This window comes from Ascidiella aspersa, chromosome 6 (assembly GCF_963924565.1).
Source record: "Ascidiella aspersa chromosome 6, kaAscAspe10.2, whole genome shotgun sequence".
In the NCBI taxonomy this organism is placed as follows: Eukaryota; Metazoa; Chordata; class Ascidiacea; order Phlebobranchia; family Ascidiidae; genus Ascidiella; species Ascidiella aspersa.
This window is the reverse complement of record NC_139452.1, coordinates 27,396,411-27,423,012: the sequence shown is the minus strand read 5'-3', so window position 1 is coordinate 27,423,012 and position 26,602 is coordinate 27,396,411. Positions and strand designations below refer to the sequence as shown.

Genomic DNA, 26,602 nt, shown 5'->3' with positions numbered 1-26,602 from the left:
TGCTAAAAAGTTTTAAAATAATTTTCTGCATTTGTTTGTTTTTCGATTAATGTTTTGTTAAGCTTGTAACGCCTCAAAATGCCGCACTTCATTGTCTCTACATCGATTATATTGCCTGGTTAAAGGCTTCCTACGACCTCGGTTAATTTGTCCCTTTTTAGGTCTCCAATCGATCTGGTGACAAATTGGAGAAAACATGAACTAATCAATTGAACTAATTACGTACACGTTGTCAGCGAGTTGCAAGAACATACCGATGACTGCTGTCGAAAAGGAAGCATGCTGAATGTAACTTGTTAAATCTTTAGAACAGCAAGAACAACATAGGCACTACTCTTGATTCTGAAGTGTTATCTCATATTTTTAACTTCAGTGTTATAGGCCGACGTAGTTTCTGAAAACAGTACAAAAGGAAAGGTGAACATCATAGGCTATATACGACCTGTTGCAACTTGCCTTAGTCCTATAGAGAGCTAAAGGACATCTTTAGCTTCAAATAGAGATATTCCGTGCTATACAATTACGGACATCAAAATGGCAGATGGATGTTACCGAATTCTGAAGTTTGTCATGTTCTTCTTCAACTTTTTGTTTTCGGTAAGTGAGCGAGGTATGGCAAAAACTAGTTAATTTAGGTTATACTTGACTCTACAGCGTATAAGAAGAATAAGCACTTAATTTTCGGTTTTGATGGATCAGCTCCAAATATAAGTTTGTTTACAAAAGAAGCATGAGATTTGTTGATGACGCAGATTGTAATTAATTGACCTAAAAATATTAAATAAAAATATTAGCTTAATTCTAGGCTATGTAAGAACAAAACCTGAAAATAGTTACCCGATTATGTAGCCTTTAAAGTTTTTTTTTATCAAGGGGAAATAATTGCTCAAAATATATGGAAAACCGAGTGGATACTAGACAGCAGAAAAAAGAAAGATATAAAAAAACGCTACTATAGTCCTAAAGTACGTTACCCGATACCAGGTCCACGCAATGAACCAGTGTTTCCCAATCTTTCTTGACTTGCGGCTCCCTACAGAAATTATAAATAGTTCGCGGCACCCTTGCTGGTATTTTTGCTGAGTGGTTAACTGTAACGTTACAATAAACGAGATAGAAACAGCACATTAACTGTACAACAAGGTTGATTAAACCTTTTCACTTTTTTGCACTTTTATCGTACACAAAAAACTGTATTAAGAAGCTCACCAATAGTGCAAAAATTGAAATCCTAAATAATTTGAAATATCGGCACCCTTGAGCGGGGGGTTTAAAAATAGCAAATTAGAGTGCCGCGGCACCCCGGTTGAGAACCACTGCAACTAACCAAACAAACCTAAATCGCTTCAAAGTTAGGAGGCGGCGCCTTGCTTGGAGTGGGAACGTGGATCGTTGTGGATGGCTCCAGCTTCCAGCAAATCCTCTCCGTGTCCAACTCGGCCATCTTCTCCGGTGTCTGGATGTTGCTCTTCGTCGGAGGACTCCTCTTCTTCGTGGGTGTCCTGGGATGTTGCGGAGCGCTTAACGACAGCAAGTGCTTGATCATGACGGTAGGCTGGAGGAAATATTCAGATTCCGTCAGATAGCAGCCTAACGACGATTTGTTTGAATGTTTTGATGCACATTAATTTTGTAAGGCCGGGGTAAAACGGCAGGGTTGTAATCCAGTAATTTTAAAAAGTTCCAGTTAAGTCATTTGCATGATAATTGAAGTGAAAGTCAAGTCATTTTCATCAAATAGCAAGTCAAGTCCTAGTTCAAGTCATTAGTTAAATAACTTAAGGCCAATAAAAGTATTTTTGAATATATAGCCTACCAAATCAAGTCCCAAATCAAAATTAAAGCAAGTCATCTCCAAGGCAAATCGCTAATAATAAAATAAAACGATAAACTATTTAAATTGGTAAACTCCTCCGATTATGAGCAATAAGTCAATAAAAAAAAAAAAAAAATCAGCATGTAACAATTCAATTGTTTCAAGTGCAAAACTTGAGATAAGTATAGTTCAATCTGTTCAAATAAAGTTAAATAAAAACACACATTTTTAACCGAATTCGGTCGACTCAATAAAGCTCAATGTTTTTCCGAAAGACGTAACTCAAGTGAAGTCAATTCATTTTACCAGAACGATTCAAGTCAAATCAATTCAATTAAAACACACACTGAAGTGCAGTTAAGTCAATGTATCAGTGTTTTGCTTTAATTTATTTGCAACAGTGTAAATGAGAGTCGAGATATAAAAAAATGGTAAAAAAATACGATATTTTAATAAAGTAACCGAATTTTATTCCTAAAGGTTTTTAAAATCATTTTAGTGCAGACATATTTTTTGTAGTTTTTCTTCGTCGTACTTGGAGCATTGGCAGTTGAGGTCACTGGCGGCATAATGGCTTTTCTCTATTTTCCCAAGGTAATGACTGCCTTTGTTGATTAGAAGATAAGATTTCGATTGATGTTTAAAACAGCCCTTGTTTATAATACAGTATTACCCATAATAACACTCAATTGAGTGTAGATTGACTTTTTTGAAATACCTTTTAGTGTCATATAACGTTACATTTTTGTATGCAAAGGTAGAGAAATTCATGGAAGAGTCGATGGTTGAAAGATATGGAAATCTTAACGGCAATCGTTTGACAACTGACAATTGGGATACCCTTCAATCTCTGGTAGGATTCTATATTTGTTCCTGTTATTTAGGTATATGCTTTCGATGCATTGGCGTTTTTTCGTTCTACTCTTGATGCAATTTTTTATTCAATGTTAAAAAAATGACCATTTGCTAGTATTAGCCCCATACAGTTGTCTATGGGAGTAGGAAGACCTTAATTGTGTTATAAGATTGTTACGCTACGAACAACTAAAAGTTTACCCAACACATACAAATAGTAAACCTTTTTGACTGTTTATTAGCAAACACTGACGCATTATCATAGTTGGCAAGCCGATCGAATTGTTCATCGTTCAAGCTGTTTCCCCATAGGATCCACTTCCCCAGCTGGTAAACTTATATCAACGATTCTGCAGTGGGAATGCTGCGGCATAAATGGGCCACGTGACTGGCGAAAGACAAACTGGGTCAACCAGCACAAGCTCAACACAACGGAAAAAGGTCCATTTCGAACCCGCAACCTATCAATAACGTATCGGGAGATTTGGAATCAATCGGCGGGAATTGCACAACCGATTTCCCGCGGGCAGCTTGCCGCAAGCGATATGTGGCTGGCGATCGCTGATCAACAGAACATACCGACTTCCTGCTGCAAACGGAAATCGGTAGGATTTTGTGTCGTTAATTTTAATTACTAGTATAGAGATGTTCGATAATATCGGATCGGAGCCGATACCCGATAACAAGTCGTTCTCGTCCGATACGAGGGTGGTATCGGTGCCGATTCGATACTAAAGTAATATAGCAATTTCAGCCATAATTTGCTTTTGAACGCAGTAATTTCTACTTGGAAGGTGCCCTCATAAAAAACAATGGTTATTAAATGAACGTCACTAAACTTTTTAAGTCTAAAACGAGTTTTGGCCTGAAAACCTCAAAATAATTACTACTGAACGTTTTATTCATACCCATTTTAAAGGTTTAAAAACAGTAATAACTTCACTTGGTATCGGATCGCGATACCTTTTAACAAAATATCGGGTATCGAAACAAGCTGCCCAGTATCGGACATCGATGCTTACTAATGTAAATTGTTTTTACGTAAAATCTAGCAGGCAAAATGAAACAAGCACAGGTCCATAAGGAGGGATATCTGGTACTGATATTATTTAAGGCAATGAGCAAGAGGCACTACAATCCGTAACTAAATCGATAGGTGCAACGAAATAATCTTGGGTTATTATGGTAGAGATTAATTTTGAGTTAAGGAGTCCATTTATCTTCGATTTGTAATGGAATATTTGAAACAAATCTAACCGTGGATGAAATGCCTAAATTTATTTAATTTCGGATCGATTCCACTTTTTAGCCTAAAACTGGATATATAACTTGGCATCGGGTATCGGCCGATACTATACCAGACATCCCTACTGTTTGGTAGGTTTAAGTGTATCTTTAAGTGTGAAATACATTTTTAAATAACCGAATAAAACAAAAGAAAGGTAAGTATCAGGAAATTTTAATATGGATTTAGGTATAGTTAACTTGATAAAAAGAAACACAAGATACATGTTTATATTACATTTGGTATCGTCATACAATTCACACTATAGTAAGCTATAACAGCATACTTTAAAGAACATTGGTGCGATTGTGATACGGAAACACAAACGTTGTGTGTTGGGATTTGCATTATTTATCTCTGCAGATAATTGACAAAACCGACAACCTGTTGAACGCCACCAAATGCCTCACGTGGAATCCGAATCGTCCAGGAACCAATCTTGAATTCTTGCACAGAAAGGTAAGCAAGTGTGTCAGCTAAAGTCATGAACTCAACAACTTTAAAATGAGCGCAGTAATGGCTTATCATGTTAAATATCATGTTTTAAAGTATTTGGGGTGTTTTGGGAAAACTATTTCCCAAATCAGACCCTTAATCGTTACAAGAAGGCAGCCTGTGTTAAGGTTGGAACTCACGACCTCGTTCAAACCAATCAGTCCATATCAAGCAACAAGCATGCATGTATATCGCCTTTACGACATTTTTCTTAACAATTTATCTTTAAATTAAGGCCATGAAAAGAATAAGCAAGCGCCAGTTAATTGTTTCTTCGCCCCCATTTCTACTATTATTGTTTTAGGTAACATTTTTAAGTCTTATAACCTCGTTGTTTTGTTACATTGTATGGTCACTCATATCCAACTGTTTCGGTTCAAAATCTTTAACTCCTGCCAAGATAAAGTGAATTCTTATCACTTTTACAAAGTTCGCAGTTCGTTCGTTAACGGTGTTGCATTTAAATCAGACGTCCTTTACATTATTGTGCTCCTATGGCCAATAAAAAAATCAAAATTTTTTTTGAAAGACTTGGATTCATTTAAATTAAGGAGGATCCCCGCATAAGCGAAATATATATTCCTTTGAAAAATGTTTGATACTGTGTTAAACTTGTGTTTCTAAGCTTTGAGTTTTTTCATTTTAAAATATGTCAGTCTTTCGACCGCCGCCAGGCCCAATTGATAGCAAGGAAATTACGTTTTAATGCTATAGCGCAAAACACTGTATTTATTGTGTTATTTCAGGGTTGCAAGGACAAGGCTTCAATGTACTTTTGGCTTCTCGGATCAATCATGATTTCTGTCGTTGTCGTAGAGGTAGTTCACTTTTGTTTTTTTTTTACTGGTACATTTTACGTCGCTATACAGTGGAGGTAGAAAGAAAATTTGTTACAGCAATTTAAGATTTGCTGTTTGGTGCCGTAACATTCTGTCAAAGGTATTACAATTACGATTTCAAAACCAAAATACCATGGTCAGATAAGCAATGGCAGTAGGAATAGGTTAACATAGCATATAATCGATAAATTTCTATAGCAATAAACAGATATAATTAATTATTTTCCATAAACGAGGTCTTAATTAACGTCATCCGCTTTGCACCAGAAATCCAAACAGATAAATTATTATATTTTTTAAAAACGGAGCTTTGCATGTGCTTGCTGCAGCACGTTACGCTAATTATGTTTCTTTTATGACAGGTGGTTGGACTGGTTCTTTCGTGTTGCTTGTACAGAGCCGTTGACAAACAAGAGTAACATTCTCAAGTTTTAATGCGGTTTACAGCATTGGCTACGCTTTGCTTAAAGTGCAAATTGTAAACGTTCTCTGTGTCAAATATATTCTGTAGACTTTTGTCTTATGTTGTCTAGATTTTGTTAGCGCATTAATTGAGTGTAAGCTACTGTTTAGTACACCGAAAACCATCACAGACTCAACGAATCTATCGATCAATATTAATAGGCAGGGCGGGCAAGATAAACAACTAGGCTGCAGCGAGGTTCGAACTCACGACCTCCGGTCATACTGGGACCGTTCCTCTACCAAGTGAGCTGCAAAGGCTCGGAGGGGAGCGCGTCGAGAAACAACCATACGCCAATGCCTGCTACATTCTGTTATTACAAACAACTTCATATTGAAGGGGGTCTACAGTACCAGTTCATTCAATTAAAGGTGAAATGCATCTTTCATTAAGCTACTGTAGCTCAAAATTTTATTAAATTTGAAAAAAAGTACGCCATCTAATGGCCCAATGTCCAAACAACAGCGGTGCGGTGGCACCAGCTCCAAGCAAAAACATGAAACTAAGAACCTAGTTTAAATACCAGATGGCGGGTGAAAAAAGACCAGCAAAAATCCCCTCACAAACACTTTACGAAGCTTCGGCGTCGCTTAAACGCACCTGATGAAAAAGCTCCACATAAGTACCTGAAGTACGTTTAAAAAATATTTTACCGTAACGCCATTCCGGTTCAGTTTTACAACTATTTGCGTATAATACCACACACTTGTGTTATTATAATCAAACTCCGAATAAGATTTAAAAGCTGCTAGCGTCTCATTTGAAACGCGTCAAACGGGTTGAGAAGCACTGATTTAGGGGCGTTATGATTTTAATTTTGTAATGGGTTTGTTAGTGTCACAACAGTCAAATTAGTATTAATTCTTAAGAGTTCCGTGATTTTTACAATGTTATCGAATATTTAGCAGGAGTTTTGCTTTAACGGCACTTATTGTGGGATTTGTTTTATTCGAAATTTCGCCAGTTCATATATAAAAAGAAAAATAGCAATAACCTGGTTAAAAGAATAACACGCACTCGCAACATCCAGATGTACTCCGCAAAGTTGAAACAACGCTTACCACCAACAAATTTCAAGAACTGCAATGAAAATGTTGAAACGCGAAAAAGTGCAAAACTGAACACAGGGAAAGATTTACGTTGAAGAAACACGGATAAACAATCGTTGAAAAAAAAATACAAAAAATACATCACAAAAAGTTAAATATAGTTCTAATTAAAAATGCAAAATATTTATTTTTGTCGCTAGTACTAATTCGTAACTTCCAGCAGGAAAAAACATAAGACGTGTTGCACCGGGGAGAAGTTTAAAGCTATTACTTAGTGGTCTGATGAACAAGAACGCATAGCAACAAGTGAGTTTTTAATGTTTTAGAAAAAAGCGTAAAAAAAAAGATTGAGAAGGAGAATGGGATGACAAAAAAAAACACGAAGAGAGAAAAAAGAAAAAAAGTAAAAAAAAACGGGGTAGAGAGAAAAAAGGGACTCCAGCCATAATACCGAAATTAGACATCCACATCGGAACAAAATACAGTTCTGAATAAGACGTTAATAGGTTTAATACCTAACAGTCGCAATAACCTATAAATTGGAATAAGGCCTAAATCCATCAAAATACGACCTAAATGGCCATAAACGGAGCCTGCACAACCTTTTACCTAACCTCTATCACCAACTTCAATCATTTTAACCCTAACCCAATTTCTTATCCGCACCGTTTACCCGCCCCTAATCCCAAACAGGGGCAGACGATCCGGTGCCAGAACGGTGGCGCCGTTTGAACTGGGACGCATAAACATCTACAGCGAGACTGTGGATGCCAGACCGACGGCCCACAATCATTCCATACCTTATCTCCACAGTTTTAGGCGTTATTTTGTCCATTTAGGCCTTATTTTGATTAATTTAGAGGAATTATTCCGACAGGTTAGGTATTATTCTCTCGTGGTTATTACTGCGAATTTGGCTTTACTAGGTCGTTGGTCTTAATGCTACGCTAGTATAGATTATCTTTGCGTTTTAGGTCTTATTGAGTGTTCTAGAGAAAAAAATAATGCCAAAAAATGGGGGGGAAAGGGAGAAATGATCTTAATAACTCAAACATGGTAGTGCCTTTTTAATCAGGGTATGGTCAGTTTTGTTCAGTTCAAGTATATTTGGAATAACGTCAGAAAACAAAAACTTTAAATAGTAAAAAAATCATCGACACATCAATATACCTGGTCATGTAAGTACAATTGACAGTTTACAGAAAACATAAACGCCTACATTCTTAGTGGGAAAGGTTTGACGGCGAAAAATATATTATCAGACACATGACTATAGTATAGAAGTTCATTAAGTTAGATTGAAGTACAGCTTTACCAGAGCAATACTGGCTGAAATACAGAGGACATCAAGCAAGTATGCTGTGCAGAACTGCAGATATATACTGAGAAATAAATGCTAGGACAAAAGAAAATAGCGTAAGGTCATGCACACATTTCACCCTCGCTATACGAAATCAATATCTTCAAGTGTATATATTGCCAGCAAACGCGTTATTGTGACAACAAAAAGCCAAGCCAAAAAGGTCGAGTAAATCGACAGCATCTTGATAGAGACGTTTCGATACGAGCTTGTATCATCTTTAGTTAATGTGACTGAAGTAATTCAAGCATCACTTCTTGAAGGTACGACGGAATTGTTACGTTTTTATCAAGATGGTGTCGAATTACTCAACCTTTTGGGATTTGCAAATCATTATCAAGCTACATTGCAGGTCGTGCATAGTGTACCCAAAAATATCATAAAAAGCCACGTTTGAAAAATTCTGAAATGAAATTAAAAAAATGCTGGTTAGGCAACCGTTAGACAGGGGTAGAATTTCAAAACTTTAATTTTTTTCGAATTTTTGTCGGCTGAAAAAGCCAGAAACAGCTGTTGTAAGTGCAAGAAAATCATTGTGCTTTTGCTGAGATTCACTAAATGCTTGCGTAACTAACGGTCTTCAAATTAAAAAAAGGGGCAAAAATACGGCTTAGTTTTATTCCGAGTTCGACTCAATAAAAAAAAAAAAAATAAAAAATAAAAAAAAATGTTGTTTTAAAGCGAAATACACACCATTGCAGTAACCCTAACTTAAACGACGCAGCGTTTTTACACAAGCGAAAGCGATGAAACGTTCTTAAAAACTAAAAAGTTAAACAGAGGTTCACTGAACGTTTTTAAAAGTGCCGGGTAACTGTCTGAATTGGCGGTAACGGGCTGGATATAAAACTTAGTGTTGAACTTTATTGACCTAAATATTGTTAAACAAAGGAAATATTAAATAACATTTAACAAAAAAATTGTAGCTTAGTTCAAATTTTTAATAACATTTAGTTTTTATTTGCATTCGACAAACATTTTCGTTTATAAATTATAATTTATTTCTGTTTTATTTTTTTGTAAAAACATTCTTCAGGTTCTTTGGCCTAAAAATATTCATTAATAATGATTTGGCCTTTAGTGATCACATTCCCAGCACAAAAAAACAATTTATTGGACCAATTATGCTGCACGGACTTTATAGACTATGCTGTTGCTACCAGGCATGGTATATACTGAAAATAAGTAAAAAAAAATCATTTTTCTACGTTTAGCGTCAGCAAAGCTCGCAGCAATAAATAAATATAGAAGCTGTACAGGCCAGGTGTAAAAACTGAAATCGCGCAAACGTCATGATGAGCATTAAGCAATCATTTTTTACAGAAAGGGGAAAAAGACCCCTAATATTCGTATATGGGGGCCTATAAATGACCGGGAAAAGTTGGCATGGTTTGGGCTGTCATTTCGCTTCAAATAACTTTAGTTTAAATGTTTTGCGGTGACGACCAACTATTCGAGCTTTGAATGAAGTCTACAAGAACTTAAATTGACAGGCAATCCAAATTTAAAAATCGGTTCTTTAACGCATCGTTATAGCCAAGTCTGTGCCAAAAACGTCCTATACCTGGCTTTTACATTCCGATACCGAAACCGACATTTTGGTTTAAGACCGTCCGGTTCCAAACAAAACGGTGCCTTTTTATGAATCAATTTTGCAACATTCGAAAAACAAACGTGCTAATGTAAGGTTTTTCATTTGTCAGTGTTAATTTGCTTCGGCGCTTAAATGGTTGGCAATACATTATTCAAAATGCAAATTTAAAGGTAAAAATACACGCCGCGTTGGCAAAACCGTGGCTGAAAAAAAGCTAAGTAAAAATAGCGGATCGGCGCCCCCCTCCAATATCGGACGAGTTCCGATACCACGACCTTATAGGGTATCGGCTGCGATACGGTATTATCGGACACCAGTAATCTGAAGCACTTAAGGAAGGAAGGAATCTTCCGCAGACAACAAAATATAAAAAAAAATCTTGCTTTTCCATCAGTATAGGTTGAAACTGTTTATAAAAATATAGATTTCCTAAATTTATATTTCGCCTTATGAATAGGCATCATCAGTTTCTTAATTAGAATTAACAAAACTGATGGTGCCTACTTCATAAGGCGAAATATATATTTCGGTAAAACCTTAAGAAATGAATTTACGTTTTATACCTGTTCTTATAAACAGTCTTAACATAATCTGGTACATAAACTGTTAATACCAGGCATAGTAATATAAATAAAAAACAGCTCCTCTGGTAATTGCATTTCTTTACCAACGTTTCGGAAACCTATACAAGTCGCCTTCTTCCTGGCGAAAAGTAACGAAAAACAATTACCAGAGGAGCTGTTTCTTGATTTATATAATCTGGTACACTTCACACAAAACCGTTCTTCAGGTACTTCTGGCCTTGTGAGATGGTCCGGTTGCGCAGCCATTGGTCCAAGCAGTCGGCCGCGAACGGGTCACTAGCGGGATCAAACTTGTTAGCGAATAGGTGATGCTGCTGAAGTAACCAGGACAAGTCGCCCACTCCGTAGACGCAAATACCGCGCGAGAATGATCCTGCGCACTTTGGGTACACCGCGTTATCCAGTCCGCCCCATTTCACCAGTCGAGTGATGGACTGCAGTTCGTTTAGGTCGTACTTCATGTGCGGAGGCTGGCTGCCAGGCATTGAAGGGAACCAGCGCTGTAGAGTGGCCCATATATGCTCGTCCGGAGAGTAGGTGTCCTCGTTCCAACGGAGGAACTTTTCGATCATCGGATCTGGAGATAGACCGATTTTATCGGGATGTTTTGTCGGCCGATATATCGGTATCGGTAAATTTTGACCGATTTTTTTTCAATTTTTATTTAATAGACCGATATATCGTTTGTTTGGACGATATATCGCTAGCGGTTAATTTTGAAGGATATTTACTACAAAACTATGATATAGGTTTTCCAAAAAAAACGAACTGCTTTGTTTTGATTTTAAATAGACATATATATCGTTTTTTTTGCCGATTTATCGCTATCACTAGAGTTGACAGACATTTTACTATGAAAATAGGATGAGTTTCTTCCCCCAAAACAAACAATTCTTTGTATTTTGTTTTAAATAGACACAATGCATAGTTTTTTTGCCGAAATATCGGCATCGGTAGATATTTGGCTACGAGAATATAAATAATATATGTTTTCCGAAAATAAACGAGCAGATTTTTTTTTTCTAAAATAAACGAGCAGAATTTTTTTGGTTTACCCGTGGTAATACAGGCTTGTCACACAGTTTTATTAAAAAAAATTAAATACATTTATAAACGATTTTCGACGGTTTTTTTTTATAATCCAAAAAAAAAGTATAAATGCTATGGTCAACACAATAAGAATAACTTAAACAGGTTATATATAAAAAATAGTTTCCACCAAATACTATAAAGTGCTGTTTGACAAAGTAGCAGTTTTATAAAAGCCGAATTAGAGCACACAAGCAATTAGATTAGAATTAGAATTCGTATTTTGCCCCAAGCATCAAAATTATAAAACAAGATTTATATAGTTGTCCAAGTCTGGTTTCCAGTATTGAGAATTTTCTTTTGTTACTTTAGGATATTCTTCGGTGTATATTAATATCACATTCAGTTACAGCGGGACTTCCCCCACTACGAATGTTATTTTTCTCAATACATTTTAAGAATTTCCCGAGTTACATATGAATTATTTCTCTGGTATATTATACCTTTCTAGCGGTAACTGGAATTTTCCCCGCATCAACCAAGTTTTTTCATTAGAGGAAAAAAAATTCATTCAGTTACAAATTAATTCAAGTTATAACCACTTATGCTTGCTCTGTGTAATATTTGCACTTGTCAAGCTAGTGGATGATATTGTTTGTGCTAAGAAACGCATCAAAGGCCACCAGTGTTGTAAACAAGTCATTTTGCAATGACGAAAGTCCAAGTCAAGTCATTTTGCTCAAAAAACTTAAGTCAAACCAATGACCAGTCATACAACACTGGAGTTCACAGCCAACAAATTCAAAGGCCAGAGTTATTTTAGTTAAATGAAAAAACAATTTTTATCCAGTTACAAATTAATTCTCGTTATATCCACATAAGCTTGCTCTGTGTCATATTTGTACTTGTGGTGCGAGGGATGATATTGCTTTGGCTAAGAATCGCAATTTAATGGCCGTAGCAGAAGTAGGATGATATATCTCACATTTGGAACTACCATGACTAGGGAATCTGAAGATGTCCGATACTTGACATTTCATTCCCATACCCGACATTTTAGACAAAAACTATCGCGATCCGATCAGGAACCAAATGACGTCATTACTATGCGTAAGTAAGCAAAATAGATGAAATTGAAGCGTGTAACTAGAGTTTTGTCAGATTACTAAGCCAAAAATTGCTTAAACTTAAAAAAAGTTCAGTCACTTTCAGTTATAGCGTTTTCTTTTTTCCATAATTTACATTTCAAGGCATAATTGCTGCGTTCCTGTACTAAGTTGGTATAGCGTCGGCACCGATACCATCCTAGTATCGGACAAATACCGATATTACTACTTGATATCAGGTATCGGTTCCGATCCGATATTATCGGACAAACCCAACCATGACTCATTCGAATCGTGTCCCAAAATTGGTCACGTGACAAGAGTGTTAAATTCGCACCTTACTGTGAATTTAATCTAAAAAAAAAACGGTAACGTTTAAGAGATAGTTTAACACAGGGGTGGGCGGGTGGCAATAATAACCGGGAAATTGTTTTTGACCGACGCGCGTATAAACAGCGTTGTTTTGACACGCTTGTATACGTATGGTAGCAATAGTTGATGAGTATTAAAAGTGTAATTTATTAAATAAATATTCTAAAATCAAGGAAAAACACATAAAGCTTAACTCTGCATAAAAATGTTTTATGCTAAACAATCAGATTTGGCGACGGGCTGTAGTGTGTCTAGTTCTGGTTTAACAGCAATTATCCAAATAGGCAAAATTAAATTGTTTACGTCAAAAAAAAAAAACACCTAAAAACCCAAAATTAAAATTAATAATTGTTTTGTTAAACTATTTTTTAGGCATCTAGTTCACATATTACAAACGAAAAAATAAATAACGTCACAGATTAAAACGTGACGTCATACATTAAAACGTGACGTCACAGACCAAAACGTGACGTCAGATACTAAAACGTGATGTCACAAACTAAAACATGACTTCACAGATTAAAACGTGACGTCTCATACTAAAACGTGACGACTTATACTAAAACGTGACGTAACATGAAAACGTGACGTCTCATACTAAAACGTGACGTATCATACTAAAACGTGACATAACATACTAAAACGTGACGTCCCATACTAAAACGTGACGTAACATACTAAAACGTGACGTCACAAACCAAAACGTGAAGTAAAATACTAAAACGTGACGTCACATGCTAAAACAGAAGCCAATTATTTTTTGCATACGCCACATCATATCGGGCTTTAAGACTCACCGGAAAGAATAAAGCGCACCGCTTTGTACTTGAAAATGTAGTAGGCGCTCCCCCCGAACATGGGCGTGTCGAGGGGCGAGGAGGCCTTTGTGACGTCAGTCTTGATCATTGTTGCGTGGTTGTTGTCGTTGTCGGGCAGTTTGTAGTGAAACATGTACCTGGAAAGTTGTAGAGTGTGTGTTGTACGGGAGAGTTTTCTGTTAACAGTCTATAAATTGAGATCATGACCAGATATTTGTATAACTTCAGGTATGTGAGCACAATGTAAGACAAAGAATTCTTCAGCAATTCCACCCGGTTATATAAAACATTATTGTGTGTCAGTTTTACTTTACCACAAACGCGATCTGTTACCCAGTTAAATATTGTGCTGCAAAGAATACAAAGTTACTACTGCCACCAAAGCTTAGCAATACTTTAAAATTTCGCTGTGCGTAACCTCACTTACTATTGGCATAAAGTTGACCTTAAATAACCGACACCAGCACGTTTTATGATGAAATTTTACTTTTACGACTTAACACTTGGCAATATACGTTAGTCGCTCGCCCCATAACGCTTGATTGACACTCAATGACTAGGCAAGGGTTAGCATAAGGTAACTGGTTTCCACCCAAAAAACGCTTACTCCAGACTGCAAGGCTACATTTAAAGCCAGAACTACAAATGTGTTACCGCAGCGACAGGCCTTCATCAAAAACTTTTAGGCGTAACCATACGCGGTAAAACGAATAAATTACATGGGTTTCTATCACCCGAAATAAATGGTGGAGATGGATACAAATATACTTTGAACATCCCTAATAGTCATACCTCTTCATCTTGTGCGAAGGCATGGTGAAGGTTTCTAGGTTGTTGTAGCCTTGAAGGTTCTTAAGTGCGCGCGTAATCTCCAGGTTGGTCTTCAGCGGGAAGTCCTGACCACACAAGTTGATCACGTAGCGCCACGGCACCTCAGAGTGTCTGGGAAACAGGCAAAAAACTTTGTTTTGTTGTCGAGTTTTTTGATTCGGGGTACGAAATAGGGATTTCTGCTATTAGCACAGATTTGGGCAAACTATACGGTCTCGCCACGCAATATAATCCGGCCCGTGGCTCATTTTTAATAAAACTATTTTAGGCAAAAATAAGCCTCAACATTTGTTTTATTTATTTCAGCATATTTTATTGAATACATTACTCTTGTAAAGGCGTCCTTGCCTATTCCTAATCTAACCAGCTTGTTAAAATAAGTGTATTTAAACATTCTTTTAAAAGAAACACACGTTGTATTACGTGTATTCGAGATCCCCTTGTTTCACACGGCCTTCCACGACATTTTCTGTTTGGCATGCAGCCCGCTGTCAAAAACTACTGCCCTTCCCTGTATTAGTGGATCGGATCCTATCGGGCGATTGCAATCGACTAATTTTTTTTAAATCTCACGATCGACCAGTTCGATAATAAAGCGACAGCAACCAACGTAAGAATGTACATTTTTTCTGCGACTCTTGTACTGTAAATAAATTTAGTATTTCCACTTATTAATCATAGTGCGCGGTAATTTCAAAAAGAGGTTATTTTGAGCTTTGAAACAAAACAAGAAACAAATGTTCCACTATTTACTTAGCAATCTTTTATATGGCCGTTTTTGTCTAATTCTAATACAGGAATCAAGTGGCACTGTATAAAGACAAATTGCATTAGATTCTCGACAAGCTTTCGCACAACCGTGCTTCATCAGGTCAAAGTATGTATCAAGTATTCTAATTTGACCTGATGGAGCACGGTTTGTAAATTTCAAGCCAGCGATAAAGTGTAATTTGTTACGTCATAATTCGCTCCCTTAAGCTTGCCCAAAGCCCCAGACACAAGGCAAGTGGTCAATTTAAAGTTCCAGAAGTGTGTGACAGTTACTGTAATGACTTTATCAGTATCTTTCCACATAACGAAACCGTGAGGTAACGACCTGTGTACAAAAACAGTGTTTTTTTTTCGGGCCACATAAATAAACAATTAGGACAAAAAAACTTCTGATTAAAAATAGGCCACAGAATTATTCAAACAAACACAACGGGTGTCCAAAAGTTTTTTTTCGGGACACATAATAATTCGGACAATGCAATGTGTTTTTTTTTTTCCGGCCACAAAAATAAATTCTGGCCACATAAACCAATTATATTAATTTGGAACAAAATACCATGCGTTTAAAAATGTTTTTGTGTGCCTACGGTCTGTTACCAACTATAGTGCAAGTAATGCACTTATTATGCACACATAAATAAATAATAATAATTTGGACGAAAAGAACATGTATCCCCCACCCAAAATTTAAAATATATAACGTATATAAATAATAATATTAATATGCCGCATAAATAAATAAATAAATAATAATAATTAAAACAATAACAAAGGCGTCCGAGAAAAAAAATTCTGGCCACATAAATAAAAAATATTAATTTGTGTGTCCGACACATTAAACAAAGGTTCCTAAGCTGGGGTCAATGGTAAAAATTGAATTGTTTTAAAAGATACAAAATTAACATAGAACTCTTTTGCAATATACATATTTAAGTTTAACATTGGCATATTTAAATTTAACACATTTTTTTCGACTACAAGTTACCTTTTGTTAAGGTCGTGCATACAGTTGATATCGGCCTGTACTCGGCTATAGTGCGAGTAATGAACTTCGGTCAGGTTCGAAGCGACGAACGCGTTATCGAAGCAAGCAGTTAAGCGTCGGATCAGCGCAAGGAATTTCTCGGGCGCCTTTTTGTCCACGTGGATGCAGTAGAGATTCTGCGGCTGGTAAATGGCGCGAAAGAGCTGCTCGAACATGGCTGGGCTCCTGCGAAAGAAAAGTGTTGATAAATTAGCAAAAAAATGTGTGGTGTAAATATATGCTGTTGCTACCAGGCATAGTATGCTGAAAATAAGTTATTCTAGCAAATATTTGTTTTTTCAACGTGTTTGTAATAAAAATGTCTTTGAAATCCCGTGTGCTGTGTTCAAAAATACCTTGCATTTACCTAAAGAAGGCTTTCTGAATAGTTTGCCGTAACGTTGGACAAACAAATATATACTAAAAGAGCTTATTTTAGTAAATGCAAGGTGTTTTGGAACACAGCACACGGGATTTCAAAGACATTTTAGTACAAACATAAAAGGTAAAATCGACACGTTTCAAAAAAATTAAGAAATTGGGTCGAAAAACGTGACATTATTTCGGAACGCTGCGCACAGGTATTTTTCCACGTTTAAAAAAAGTCACAACTACAACTATGTTTTAAAATTAGCAGAAAACCCGTACGTTTTTTTCAACACAGAACGCAAAATTTCAAAGCCATTCTAATCATTCGATCAAAAACAAAAACCTATTATTTCTATTTATAAGGCAAAATGTACATTTCTGTAATATTGTAAGAATAGATTTTATGTGTTGATTTTTTTTATATTTCTTCACGATTATATAGAATCCTTTCGCGAAAAATTTAAACTTATAGTTTTAGTATATGATGATGTTAAAAATGTTTATAAAAACAGGTATAAACATAATTTTTTTTTTTTAATTTATCACAGAAATATGTATTTCACCTTATGAATAAGCATACATGACATGGTACTCATACTGGAAAAATTATCTCTGTAATAATCTTCAGAAATCATTATATGTTTCATACCTGTTTTTACAAACAGTTTAACATCATCTGATACGAAATCAAAAATCTTTCTTTTACATTTTATTGCCTGCGGGAGATTCCTTACTTGCAAAAGTGTGTTTTAGCTCACCATTTTATTACAAACATGAAAGATAGAATCGACACGTTTGAAAATATATTGAGAAATTAGCAAAAAAAAACGTAACATTCTTTTGGAACACTGCACACAGGTAATTTTCCACTTTTTACAAAAAAAGTCACAACTTTCGATAAATTTAACTTTTTTTCTTTTGTCATTCGTTTTTTTATAAATAATGCCTTAATTAGCGCAAAATGTCGAACCGGCTAGAACAATAAAATTATAAAATAGTTAAAAAAATGTAAGGTTATATTTTGGAAAAACTATCTCAGGCATTCGTTGTACATTTGTGATATATAAAGTTCATTTCTGCAACAGAATTTTTTTAGCCGACAATATACTATTTTTCTTTGTGAAATTTCGGTCCACTGGGCTTTAATTTGAAAAACGAGCATATTTATATTCGTATATAAAACGTTAAAGAAAAAGCACTTAAATCTATGGCCGTGTCACAAATATTTGATCAAGACCATTCGTAAGCTTAAATGCCTTTTAAATCGATTTTGAATTGGCAATTACGTACGTCTTCCGTCCTGTGCAACTATATTAAACCTAAAACGGCTTAAACAAAGTTAAAAAGGTGAAATTATATCCTATTTTATTCCATTTTTCACCCTATTTGATGAAATATACGTGGGCGGCAAGACAGGCAAATGTAAATGGGTTTGACGGATCCTCTTTACTTCCGGATCCTTCAGAAATTAGTGCAAGAGTTACCAAAAAGGTCTACGTCAGGGACGTAAGGGGTGTCCAACATGAGGCACGCGTGCCAGACCTAATAAAAATGGCACGCAAGCCCTCAAAAAAATACAGCCAATTGTTAAAAAAGCTAAATTTGTTATACAGCCAATTGTCATTGTTTATTCACGATACAAAACGATCCCCGCAATTACGACAACAAACAATTACTTCTGATATTATGACATTATACTGTTTTTATTTTTTGTATAAAAGCGGTTTTAATATTAGAAAAAAAATTGTTGCCAAAAAAAACTTTGGCACGGGAAGAAGTTATAAGATAAAAATTTGCACGTCGGTATGTTTGAGTTGGACACCCCTGGTCTACGTTAATTAGGGCATCCACAGGATCGAATAGTCTGCCTTTAAGACTTTGAGGTCTTCGGCAAAGCACTAATTTGACTTACATTTAATAATACTTGACTCACCCGAACCCAAACGCTAACCAGCACCCGAACCAAAATGTTGTGCGTTGATTTTAAAATTGAATAAACGATTTAGGCCCTAACTTATACATCAATATGTGACGTAACAATCCTACATACCCTGGACGAAAAATGATCTTATACCCAACCGAGTTTGGGCTTTTTCCCCAGCGTTCAATTAATTTATAACCCCATCCTTTACCCACCACAAACAGGTGCAAACAATTTGGTGCCAAAACAGCGGCGCTCCAAAGGCGCCATTCAAACTAAGGCGCCCAAACGTTGTCAGCAAAACGGCCGATGCCAGACCAACGGTCTCCGATCGTCCCATACCCTCTACCTCCAGTTTTAGGCGTTATTTTGTCATTTAGGCCTCATTGCGATGAATTTAGAACTTATTTCGACAGGTTTAGGTATTATTCAGACGTTTTAGGTCTCAATTCGCCATTAGTACTACTGCATATTTGGATTTTTTGTGCGTTGGGGTTATTACTATGCTTTATGAATAATTTTAATTTAGATATTGTTGCTTTTAGGTCTTATTGTGCGTTTCCCAGCAATTACAGTTTGAATTTACAACGTTTCGACAATCTGTAAAAGGGTTGTTTTTTATCAGGATATACAACAATAATCTCTCTCCATTAATTAGTGTTACGCAAATCAGAAAAACTGGGTTTACATACCTATAGGTGTGTTAGAGCAGTGTTTTGTACAGTTGTGTCTGTTTATTCACAAAATTAGGGAGTAAACAAAATTAATTTTTCACTTTTTAATATTTTGGGTACATTTGTTTTAAATTTCGGAGTCAAAAAAATCCAACTTTACTTTATATATTCTTCAAACATATTTTTCAAAATGTAGCATTGGGTCGTTGATCCATTAGTTTTGCTAGTTGAGCTAATATATATATATATTATGGATACCGGGATTTTCAAGACAACTTAGGCCTAAATTTGGCAAAACATGTGTGATGTTCACTAGCTAAGCCAACACTATTAAAAAAAAGTAAATAGGGTTTGTTATTTTAAGATAAGCTTTATAAGCATCCAGGCAGCTTCAGAATAAAACGAAAACTTGCACATTTTAACAAGCCATGAACTGCCTAAAAACATATTACATTAAACGTTATCTTAATAGTGTTTTGCCAGCATTCCTAGCCAATATATGCGCTAACCAAACAAATAAACCTTGCACATACTTGTGAATTGTTATGATGTAGGCAATCGGATAGGCTTTTTCCTCAATTGACAGTGGTATGGTCACATATTGTCGCTTCTTTCTAAATTCGTGACAATTCTTGACCATCAGTGAAAGCTGTTTCTCCCAGTCTGTAAACCTCTTACCCTTGGTTTGAAAAGCCTGTAACAAAATAAACAGATGCCAGTCACATTACTTACTTAAGATAGAATGGCAATGAAGGCTGATATTTTGCTTCTACTGATAACACTATGGTACTGTTTGTACAAATATGTTATAGTTTTTTTTCTAAAAACCTAATAACTTTTCAATTTTTTTTAACAAAACCAACAGCTGACAGTTATAGAGAAACATTTCTTACTAGAGATAGACCGACATATTGGTTTGCCTATAAAAGACTGATATTTGGTTCCATGTAAATATTCATTGGTATTGCTAAAGGTTGGCCAACATTTCGGCAGATACTTAACTTAGAAAATATGATATAGTCTTTCCTGAAAAACAAATAACTTTTTGAATTTGTTTTTTTAACAAACAGTTGCCAGCTTAATAGAAACATTTCTTACTAGAAATAGATGAATATATTGGGGGTCCGTAAAAGTGATATCGGCCAATCCTTACTTCTTACATTAACAAACATTAAATAAGTTAAACATTACAATAGTTAAATAGCGTGCAGCTGTTTTCAGGTAAAGATAAAATGACAAAATGTGAACATATTCTTTATCTTTATAGTCATGAATTTTTTTTCTCTGCGGTTCTTATTTTTTGTAACTCTGGCACAAAATGATACCAATATTTTTCGGTGTTTATTGCACACAGTGAGTACAACTGCAACGGCCCTACAGAAGTCGAACAGACCAATTGTAACGGCACACATATTATAGTAGACTGGGAGCCTTTGGGAGGGGCAAATCGAAATCAAATGATCAATAAAGAATTTTGTGTAAACAAGACCAAGACAGAAAAACAAATAGACTGTGGTGAGGGGTTTAAACTCATGGCATCCGACCATATGGGATCGTTGTTCTACCTACTGAGCTACACAAGCTCAGAACAGAGCAAGTTAAGAAACAACTGGATAACATTTGCCTGCTGCACCCTGTTCATATGCACAGCTTGAAGTAAAAGGGGATGAACAGTAAACATTTATGGACATGTGTCTCACTCCATTAAGGCCTTCAGAAGCCGTACTGACAAACAGTACAGGCACACATTTGTTTATTGCACATACAACAAAATGGCCAAATCTGTGAGTATATATATTATATATACATAAACAGAATGGTTTCAAAGCACTGATTTTAAGCAAAGGAAAGCAAATGCTTGAATTGTTTCCTGTCATTGATGGGAAACCGATAAACAGTAGACAACATACTTGGAAGTAGGCAACAAGCCATTATACATTGTTAAGGCCTGTTAAAATGTATACTTGGTACTTGGGATGCTTTTCATTTTATACTTTCATTTTATTGTGAAACTGATGCCCAATATTTGCGGCAAAAAGTTTCGCAATCTGACCGGATTACAAATGACAACATTACAATGCTTAAACTAGCCAAAAAATTCAATATAAATGTTTTAAGGTGTTCCTCCAGGTTTTTATGTCACAAAGTTTAGTTACCTCAAGTTGTTAATCTACTATTTTTTCACAAATTTGTTTTTTAACATGCACAGCGATGAATTGCAACCATGGCTGAAACTTCCATATAATTTTGGTTTTGGATTGGCACCGATACCACTCTAATATCGGACTTCATGTGTGGACTATATGTATATACTTAATTCCTAATTTTTTTGGCAACATAATGGGTTTCTGTAAAGGCCTGCAACACCACTAAAACATATTATGCTTACAAAAATTTGACTCTGAGTTGGCTACCCATAATGGTAAGCAAATCACAATGCCTACAAAATCTACAATCAAAGATACTTTTTTGTAGCTCAAAATGCATCATTTTTTATATTTAATTAATTATGATTTTAAACAAGCACTGCGGACTTGTTTTATCACAACAAAGAGATAAGGTAGTACGTTTCTATGAAGTTGGCCTTTGAGGAATTCGGTTCCATTTTTAAGTGAGATAGTTTGTACTGTTTTTGCTTGACCCATTAAAACATTTTTGTTGTTGAAAACAGCCTGTTAATCAAAATCTTACTTTGTTTAAACTATTAGATGAGTGAGAATAGCATCACTAAAAAAACGGCAGCTATTTTAGTTTGATACTTTGCCCATGCTATATTTAACCTCTAAAAAGGTATGAAATTAATTAACTATGAATTTTCCACACTATGTTCATCAAAAAGAATGATATAATTTTGCTATGCATTTTACAAAAACAGAATTTTAGAACTAAGGATGTACAATTTTTAGATAAATTTATCTTTTATATAGAAAATTCAGTGTTGAATCGCAAACCATGGCTCAAATGCTTAAATAAATTTGGCAGTCGATGCCAACCTAGTATCGATGAAGTACTGACACTACCACTTCACAATGGTTAGCAATTAGAATGTCCGATAATATCAGATCGGAGTCAATATCAATTCCAAGCGGTAGTTTCGGTATCCTCCTACACTAGACTGGTATCCGTGCCAAGTTAATACCAAATAAACATAGGAATTTTTTTCATGTCTTACAAATCAAATGCACTTCTACATAAAAATGTAATTACTTATAAACACTCGGTTAAGGAGGTAACTAAACTTCTAAAGCAAATGAGGTTTGCCTAATAACCCAGAAAGATAGCCGTGGAATGATTTATTTTCATCCATTTGCTTGTTTGAGTATAGTGAATGACTCCATTTGGTATCAGATCCGATTATCATACATCCTTAATCAAGTCTAAAAGGTTTGTACCTTTGAATTGAATTCCAGTTTATTCAGCTTAGCAACCTCTATGCTTTCCAAATCGCCTTCGATAACCTTGGAGCATAACGCAAAGGGTGGCAGTTGTGGGTTTGGGTTGAATCGAAGCGACTCCAAGTAATCTTTTGTCACATCCTGTGTGCCCTGTATGTAAAAGTATACAAATATTTATGAGTAATTGTTAATGAGCTTACAAAACTAATGTTTTCTTCAATCATGCAATACAATAGTTTAAAATTGAATATAATTTTTTGGGTAAACCATAATGTTAAGTGATTATACTGTGGCTGCCTGGCATTGCATCAATTGTAAAATTGCTGGATTTTTATTAAATGTACCGACGTTTCTATAACCTACACAAAAAATCTTTATTAGGCCATAATGTTTATATTTTTTTCTTTTAAAATATGTTGTTTTTTAGTGACAGCAGTGCTTTAATACTGCTGGTTTAGACAATTATACTTTTTTCAGGTATATATTACAAGTATTAAATATACAAAAAAACTATGTTTTCCTATCACATAATGATGCCATTTTGGAGTCTAATGGTTGGAGGTTGTAGCAAGAACTTTAAATATATATACTCAGAATCAGTTCTCGCCATGTTGAAAATAAGTAAAGATATAAACGAAATGTTTAAAATGCTACCTACTTTTAAATGGGCTTTGATAGTCTTACTACACCTTAATGATGCCAGCTTTAAAAATAAAGTTAATACATGTTTCTCACTGAGTGAAAAAATGTATATAAACATGATAAATTAAAATGCAGTAATTATTGAAAATTGAAGTACTTACCAGGGCTGTCAATGCTTTTGTAACCTTTTCATCGCTATAATAATCATCCTGGCCAAACGCTTTGAATCTGTTGAAAAAGAAAGCTCTGTGAAACTAAACAGGAAACTAGCCTAGAAAATAGTAGCCAATTAAACATGTGTAACCGTAATCTGTATATTTAAGCAATTTGTAAAGTATGTTTGTTTTGTGTGCTTCAAAATTCTTAATTGTTTTAGTTCTAGTGCTGTTAAGAAATTGAGCTGGTATGAAGTGAGTAACATTATGAAATTATGAATTATTTAAGTACTTTAACAGCCAATCTTTCTTAGTTAACTTCTACTGGCATATACTTTGGACACATGGAACAAGATGCTAAGTACAGCTTTTCAAAGTTGACATTGATTAGTTACCAGTTTAATATAGATAGTGTCAATTCAAACCATTATCCTTAATCTGTGTTAAGTGTGTTATTGTATTGTACAACCCAAAATGTGTTTGCTTGATAACAGTAAGAAGTTATAATATTGCTTTTTATTGCAGGATTTATAGCACTGGTTTACAATCCTACTACTTTTTTTGCAAAAAAGAGTTGCTAAAAGAAATAAATATAATAACAATATTTGACCAACCCAAGCCTAAAAGCTAACTCGAATCTCAACCCAAATAAGGTTAGCAAAATAAACTATCAGACCAAACTGTGGTGGGATTCCAGACCAGCACTATATAAATATGTATTGAATATTAATGTTTTATTATTTTTCATAAACACAATAAACAGTGTTTTTTATATGTGTGAAGTAACACTTAAACATGTTTGTTTTGCTGTTAAAATAGGAGGGGTGCTATTATCTGGCTAGCGTTTGAATGTTAACAGTTGTACAGTAGGTGCTCTGAAAAAACTTACATTATCTTGTAGCTGTTAAAGGCTTCAAATACATTCCGACGTTGTGTTTTGTCGGTTGGCGTTTCCGATGAACGCTTAACAACTTGAAGTAGACAAATTGCAACCACCCAAAGAACAATTAAGATATACAGGAGCGTCAATGAGTTACGTAGGGTGCGTTTCCGTAACATTCTGAAAGAATGGTGATTAATAAACGTTATAAATAACTGATTAAGTTCTGTTGGTCACCGACTACGCTATAGTCTGCTACTACTACTGAACGAATCAGGCTATCTTTCCTGCTGCATTTTTGTTGAAAGGGTATTAGCGAAACTAACCGAAACAATACAGAAAATAGCATCTATTCTTAGAAAAGTAAACAGGTTAACCAGTTTACTACTGCACCACTTAACGAGTTTACTACTGCACCACAGTACGCATAATATTTAGAAAAAGGCGTTATATACAGCTCAATTAAAAAGACAGAACACTTTAGATTAACATAGAACTGCTAATACAACAATCTAACAATAAAAATTGAGGACAAATTTTGCAACTGCATTGTATTGAGAAAACCTTTAAACTGCAGTGTAACACATGTCGGCGCTGGTCTAAAATCCTACCACTCTTTTTACAGTAACCAAACGAGTTGTCAAACTTGACATTGCCAGGGAGAAATAAATATGGTAGAATAAATCTAATATTAGTAATACTTAACCCACTCTAACCCAAACGCTACATCTCACCTAACACAAACAATGTACGTTCAACAAATAGCTGTGTGGTAGGATTCTAGACCAGCGCCCAACCTTCCTTTAACCGTGCGTTATTTTTCTAAGCAAAACACGCTCATCGCACGCGCTCATATAGCTCGTACCCAGTAGTAGCTCATGTGTTTACGGTGACGTAATGACGTACGCTAAGATAGCGGCAAAACAAATAGGATGTGATCTTAAGGCTTTCGCGCGAGTAGAAAAATCTGACCGCATCAAGCAATGCTATTATCTACCAGCCGATTAGCTGGATTAGTAAAGCCAATCAAGGACTGTATACAAATTTCAGCTTATTAGCGGTACAACTTTCGGAGATATTGCTCAAAAACAATCTCGGCGCGCCAAATTCGCCCAGGTCCCATCATAGGTGGCCCCTAATACAAAAAAGGGTTATTGTTACGTCATCCGGGAACTGTATTTGCCGATTGTCTTGCGACAATTACGGATGTTACGCCACACGTTTGCTGCTGCTAATGCTGCAGTTTGTTTTTTATTGTTATCTACTTGTTTTGCTGGCTAATTTAGTAGTTTCGTCAAGGAATAATTCTATTTGAAAAGATTAGAGTGTTTAAAATGTTAAAATAATAATAAGTACGCCACTGATCCTATAATTAAGTTCGGTAAGTTGAATTTGTAGATTGTTGACTGTATTGTTTCATTGGTTTATTGACTTCGTTGGTATTTAGAAACCGCATTCGCTTTAAAAGTCGGACGATTGACATCTTGACTGAAAGCGAGTTTACTAAGTTAGGACAGCAGAAAGAGCTACACGTGTTACGGCATGGGCACCAATTAACAGCAGAGTCCAACGTGCGCACGCCAATAGGCTACGAAATTTTGAAACTGATATGGCCGTCAACTGTAAATTGTAAAGATGGAATAGCATATGGTGGATATTATTCAAATCACGTATTGTGTGTGAATTAATTATACGACACCCGTATAAGTGGTTTGCTGAATATCCGCCTTAAATTAGGTACGTAAGAGTGAAACACAGGTTTTATAATCGGAGCAAAGCTGCCAGCTGGGGACTTGATGAAATCGTACATTTGGCCTGAGTCGGACTCGGGAGTCCGACTTGGATTTATTTTGGCCGGAGTCGGACTCTGCAGCCCTGCTCAACATATAGGAACACCATTCTAGTCAGTAGAGCTTTGTGCCTTTTGAGCTCGTCTATGGTTTTTAACATAGCATAGAAATCACATTTTCCGCTGCTCCTGGTAACACTTAATCAAATGGCGTGAGGTTATTTTACCTGTTAAACGCCGACCTTAGACTCTGGGTGCTTCCAACTTCTGCTGTGTTCGCTTCGTTGGTTGTTTGTTGCATCTTCTTAACCGTTTTCTTTTGGATTTGGACAACAAATGTTTCCAAATAAACACAAGGCTAGCTTAAATTGCAATTAACCTTAAACAAGCAAAAATATTTCACGTTTTACTCAAAGGGAAACGAAAATATTGATGTACAATTGGTATACTAGGTTTTGTGGCAATTACTGAAAATTATTGGCCTTT

At 35.6% G+C, this 26,602-nt stretch overlaps 2 protein-coding genes across 2 annotated transcripts; one reads left to right on the top strand and one right to left on the bottom strand.

Annotated features, from left to right (window-relative positions):
• Nucleotides 1–534: 534 nt before the first annotated feature.
• On the top strand, nucleotides 535–5,709 carry LOC146141065 (tetraspanin-18B-like). The gene is made up of 8 exons (XM_083392801.1): nucleotides 535–597; nucleotides 1,353–1,550; nucleotides 2,336–2,410; nucleotides 2,574–2,669; nucleotides 3,028–3,276; nucleotides 4,320–4,415; nucleotides 5,198–5,269; nucleotides 5,653–5,709. The coding sequence occupies exons 1-8, from the start codon at nucleotides 535–537 to the stop codon at nucleotides 5,707–5,709; spliced, it is 906 nt and encodes a 301-aa protein (XP_083248927.1).
• A 3,872-nt stretch (nucleotides 5,710–9,581) lies between these two features.
• On the bottom strand, nucleotides 9,582–24,647 carry LOC146141064 (beta-1,3-galactosyl-O-glycosyl-glycoprotein beta-1,6-N-acetylglucosaminyltransferase-like). The gene is made up of 8 exons (XM_083391181.1): nucleotides 24,337–24,647; nucleotides 23,454–23,520; nucleotides 22,648–22,800; nucleotides 19,789–19,949; nucleotides 16,253–16,477; nucleotides 14,458–14,607; nucleotides 13,645–13,802; nucleotides 9,582–10,917 (listed from the first exon to the last, which is right to left on the bottom strand). Exons 1-8 carry the CDS (start codon nucleotides 24,504–24,506, stop codon nucleotides 10,526–10,528), a joined length of 1,476 nt encoding a protein of 491 aa, XP_083247307.1. The 5' UTR covers nucleotides 24,507–24,647; the 3' UTR covers nucleotides 9,582–10,525.
• Nucleotides 24,648–26,602: the final 1,955 nt, after the last annotated feature.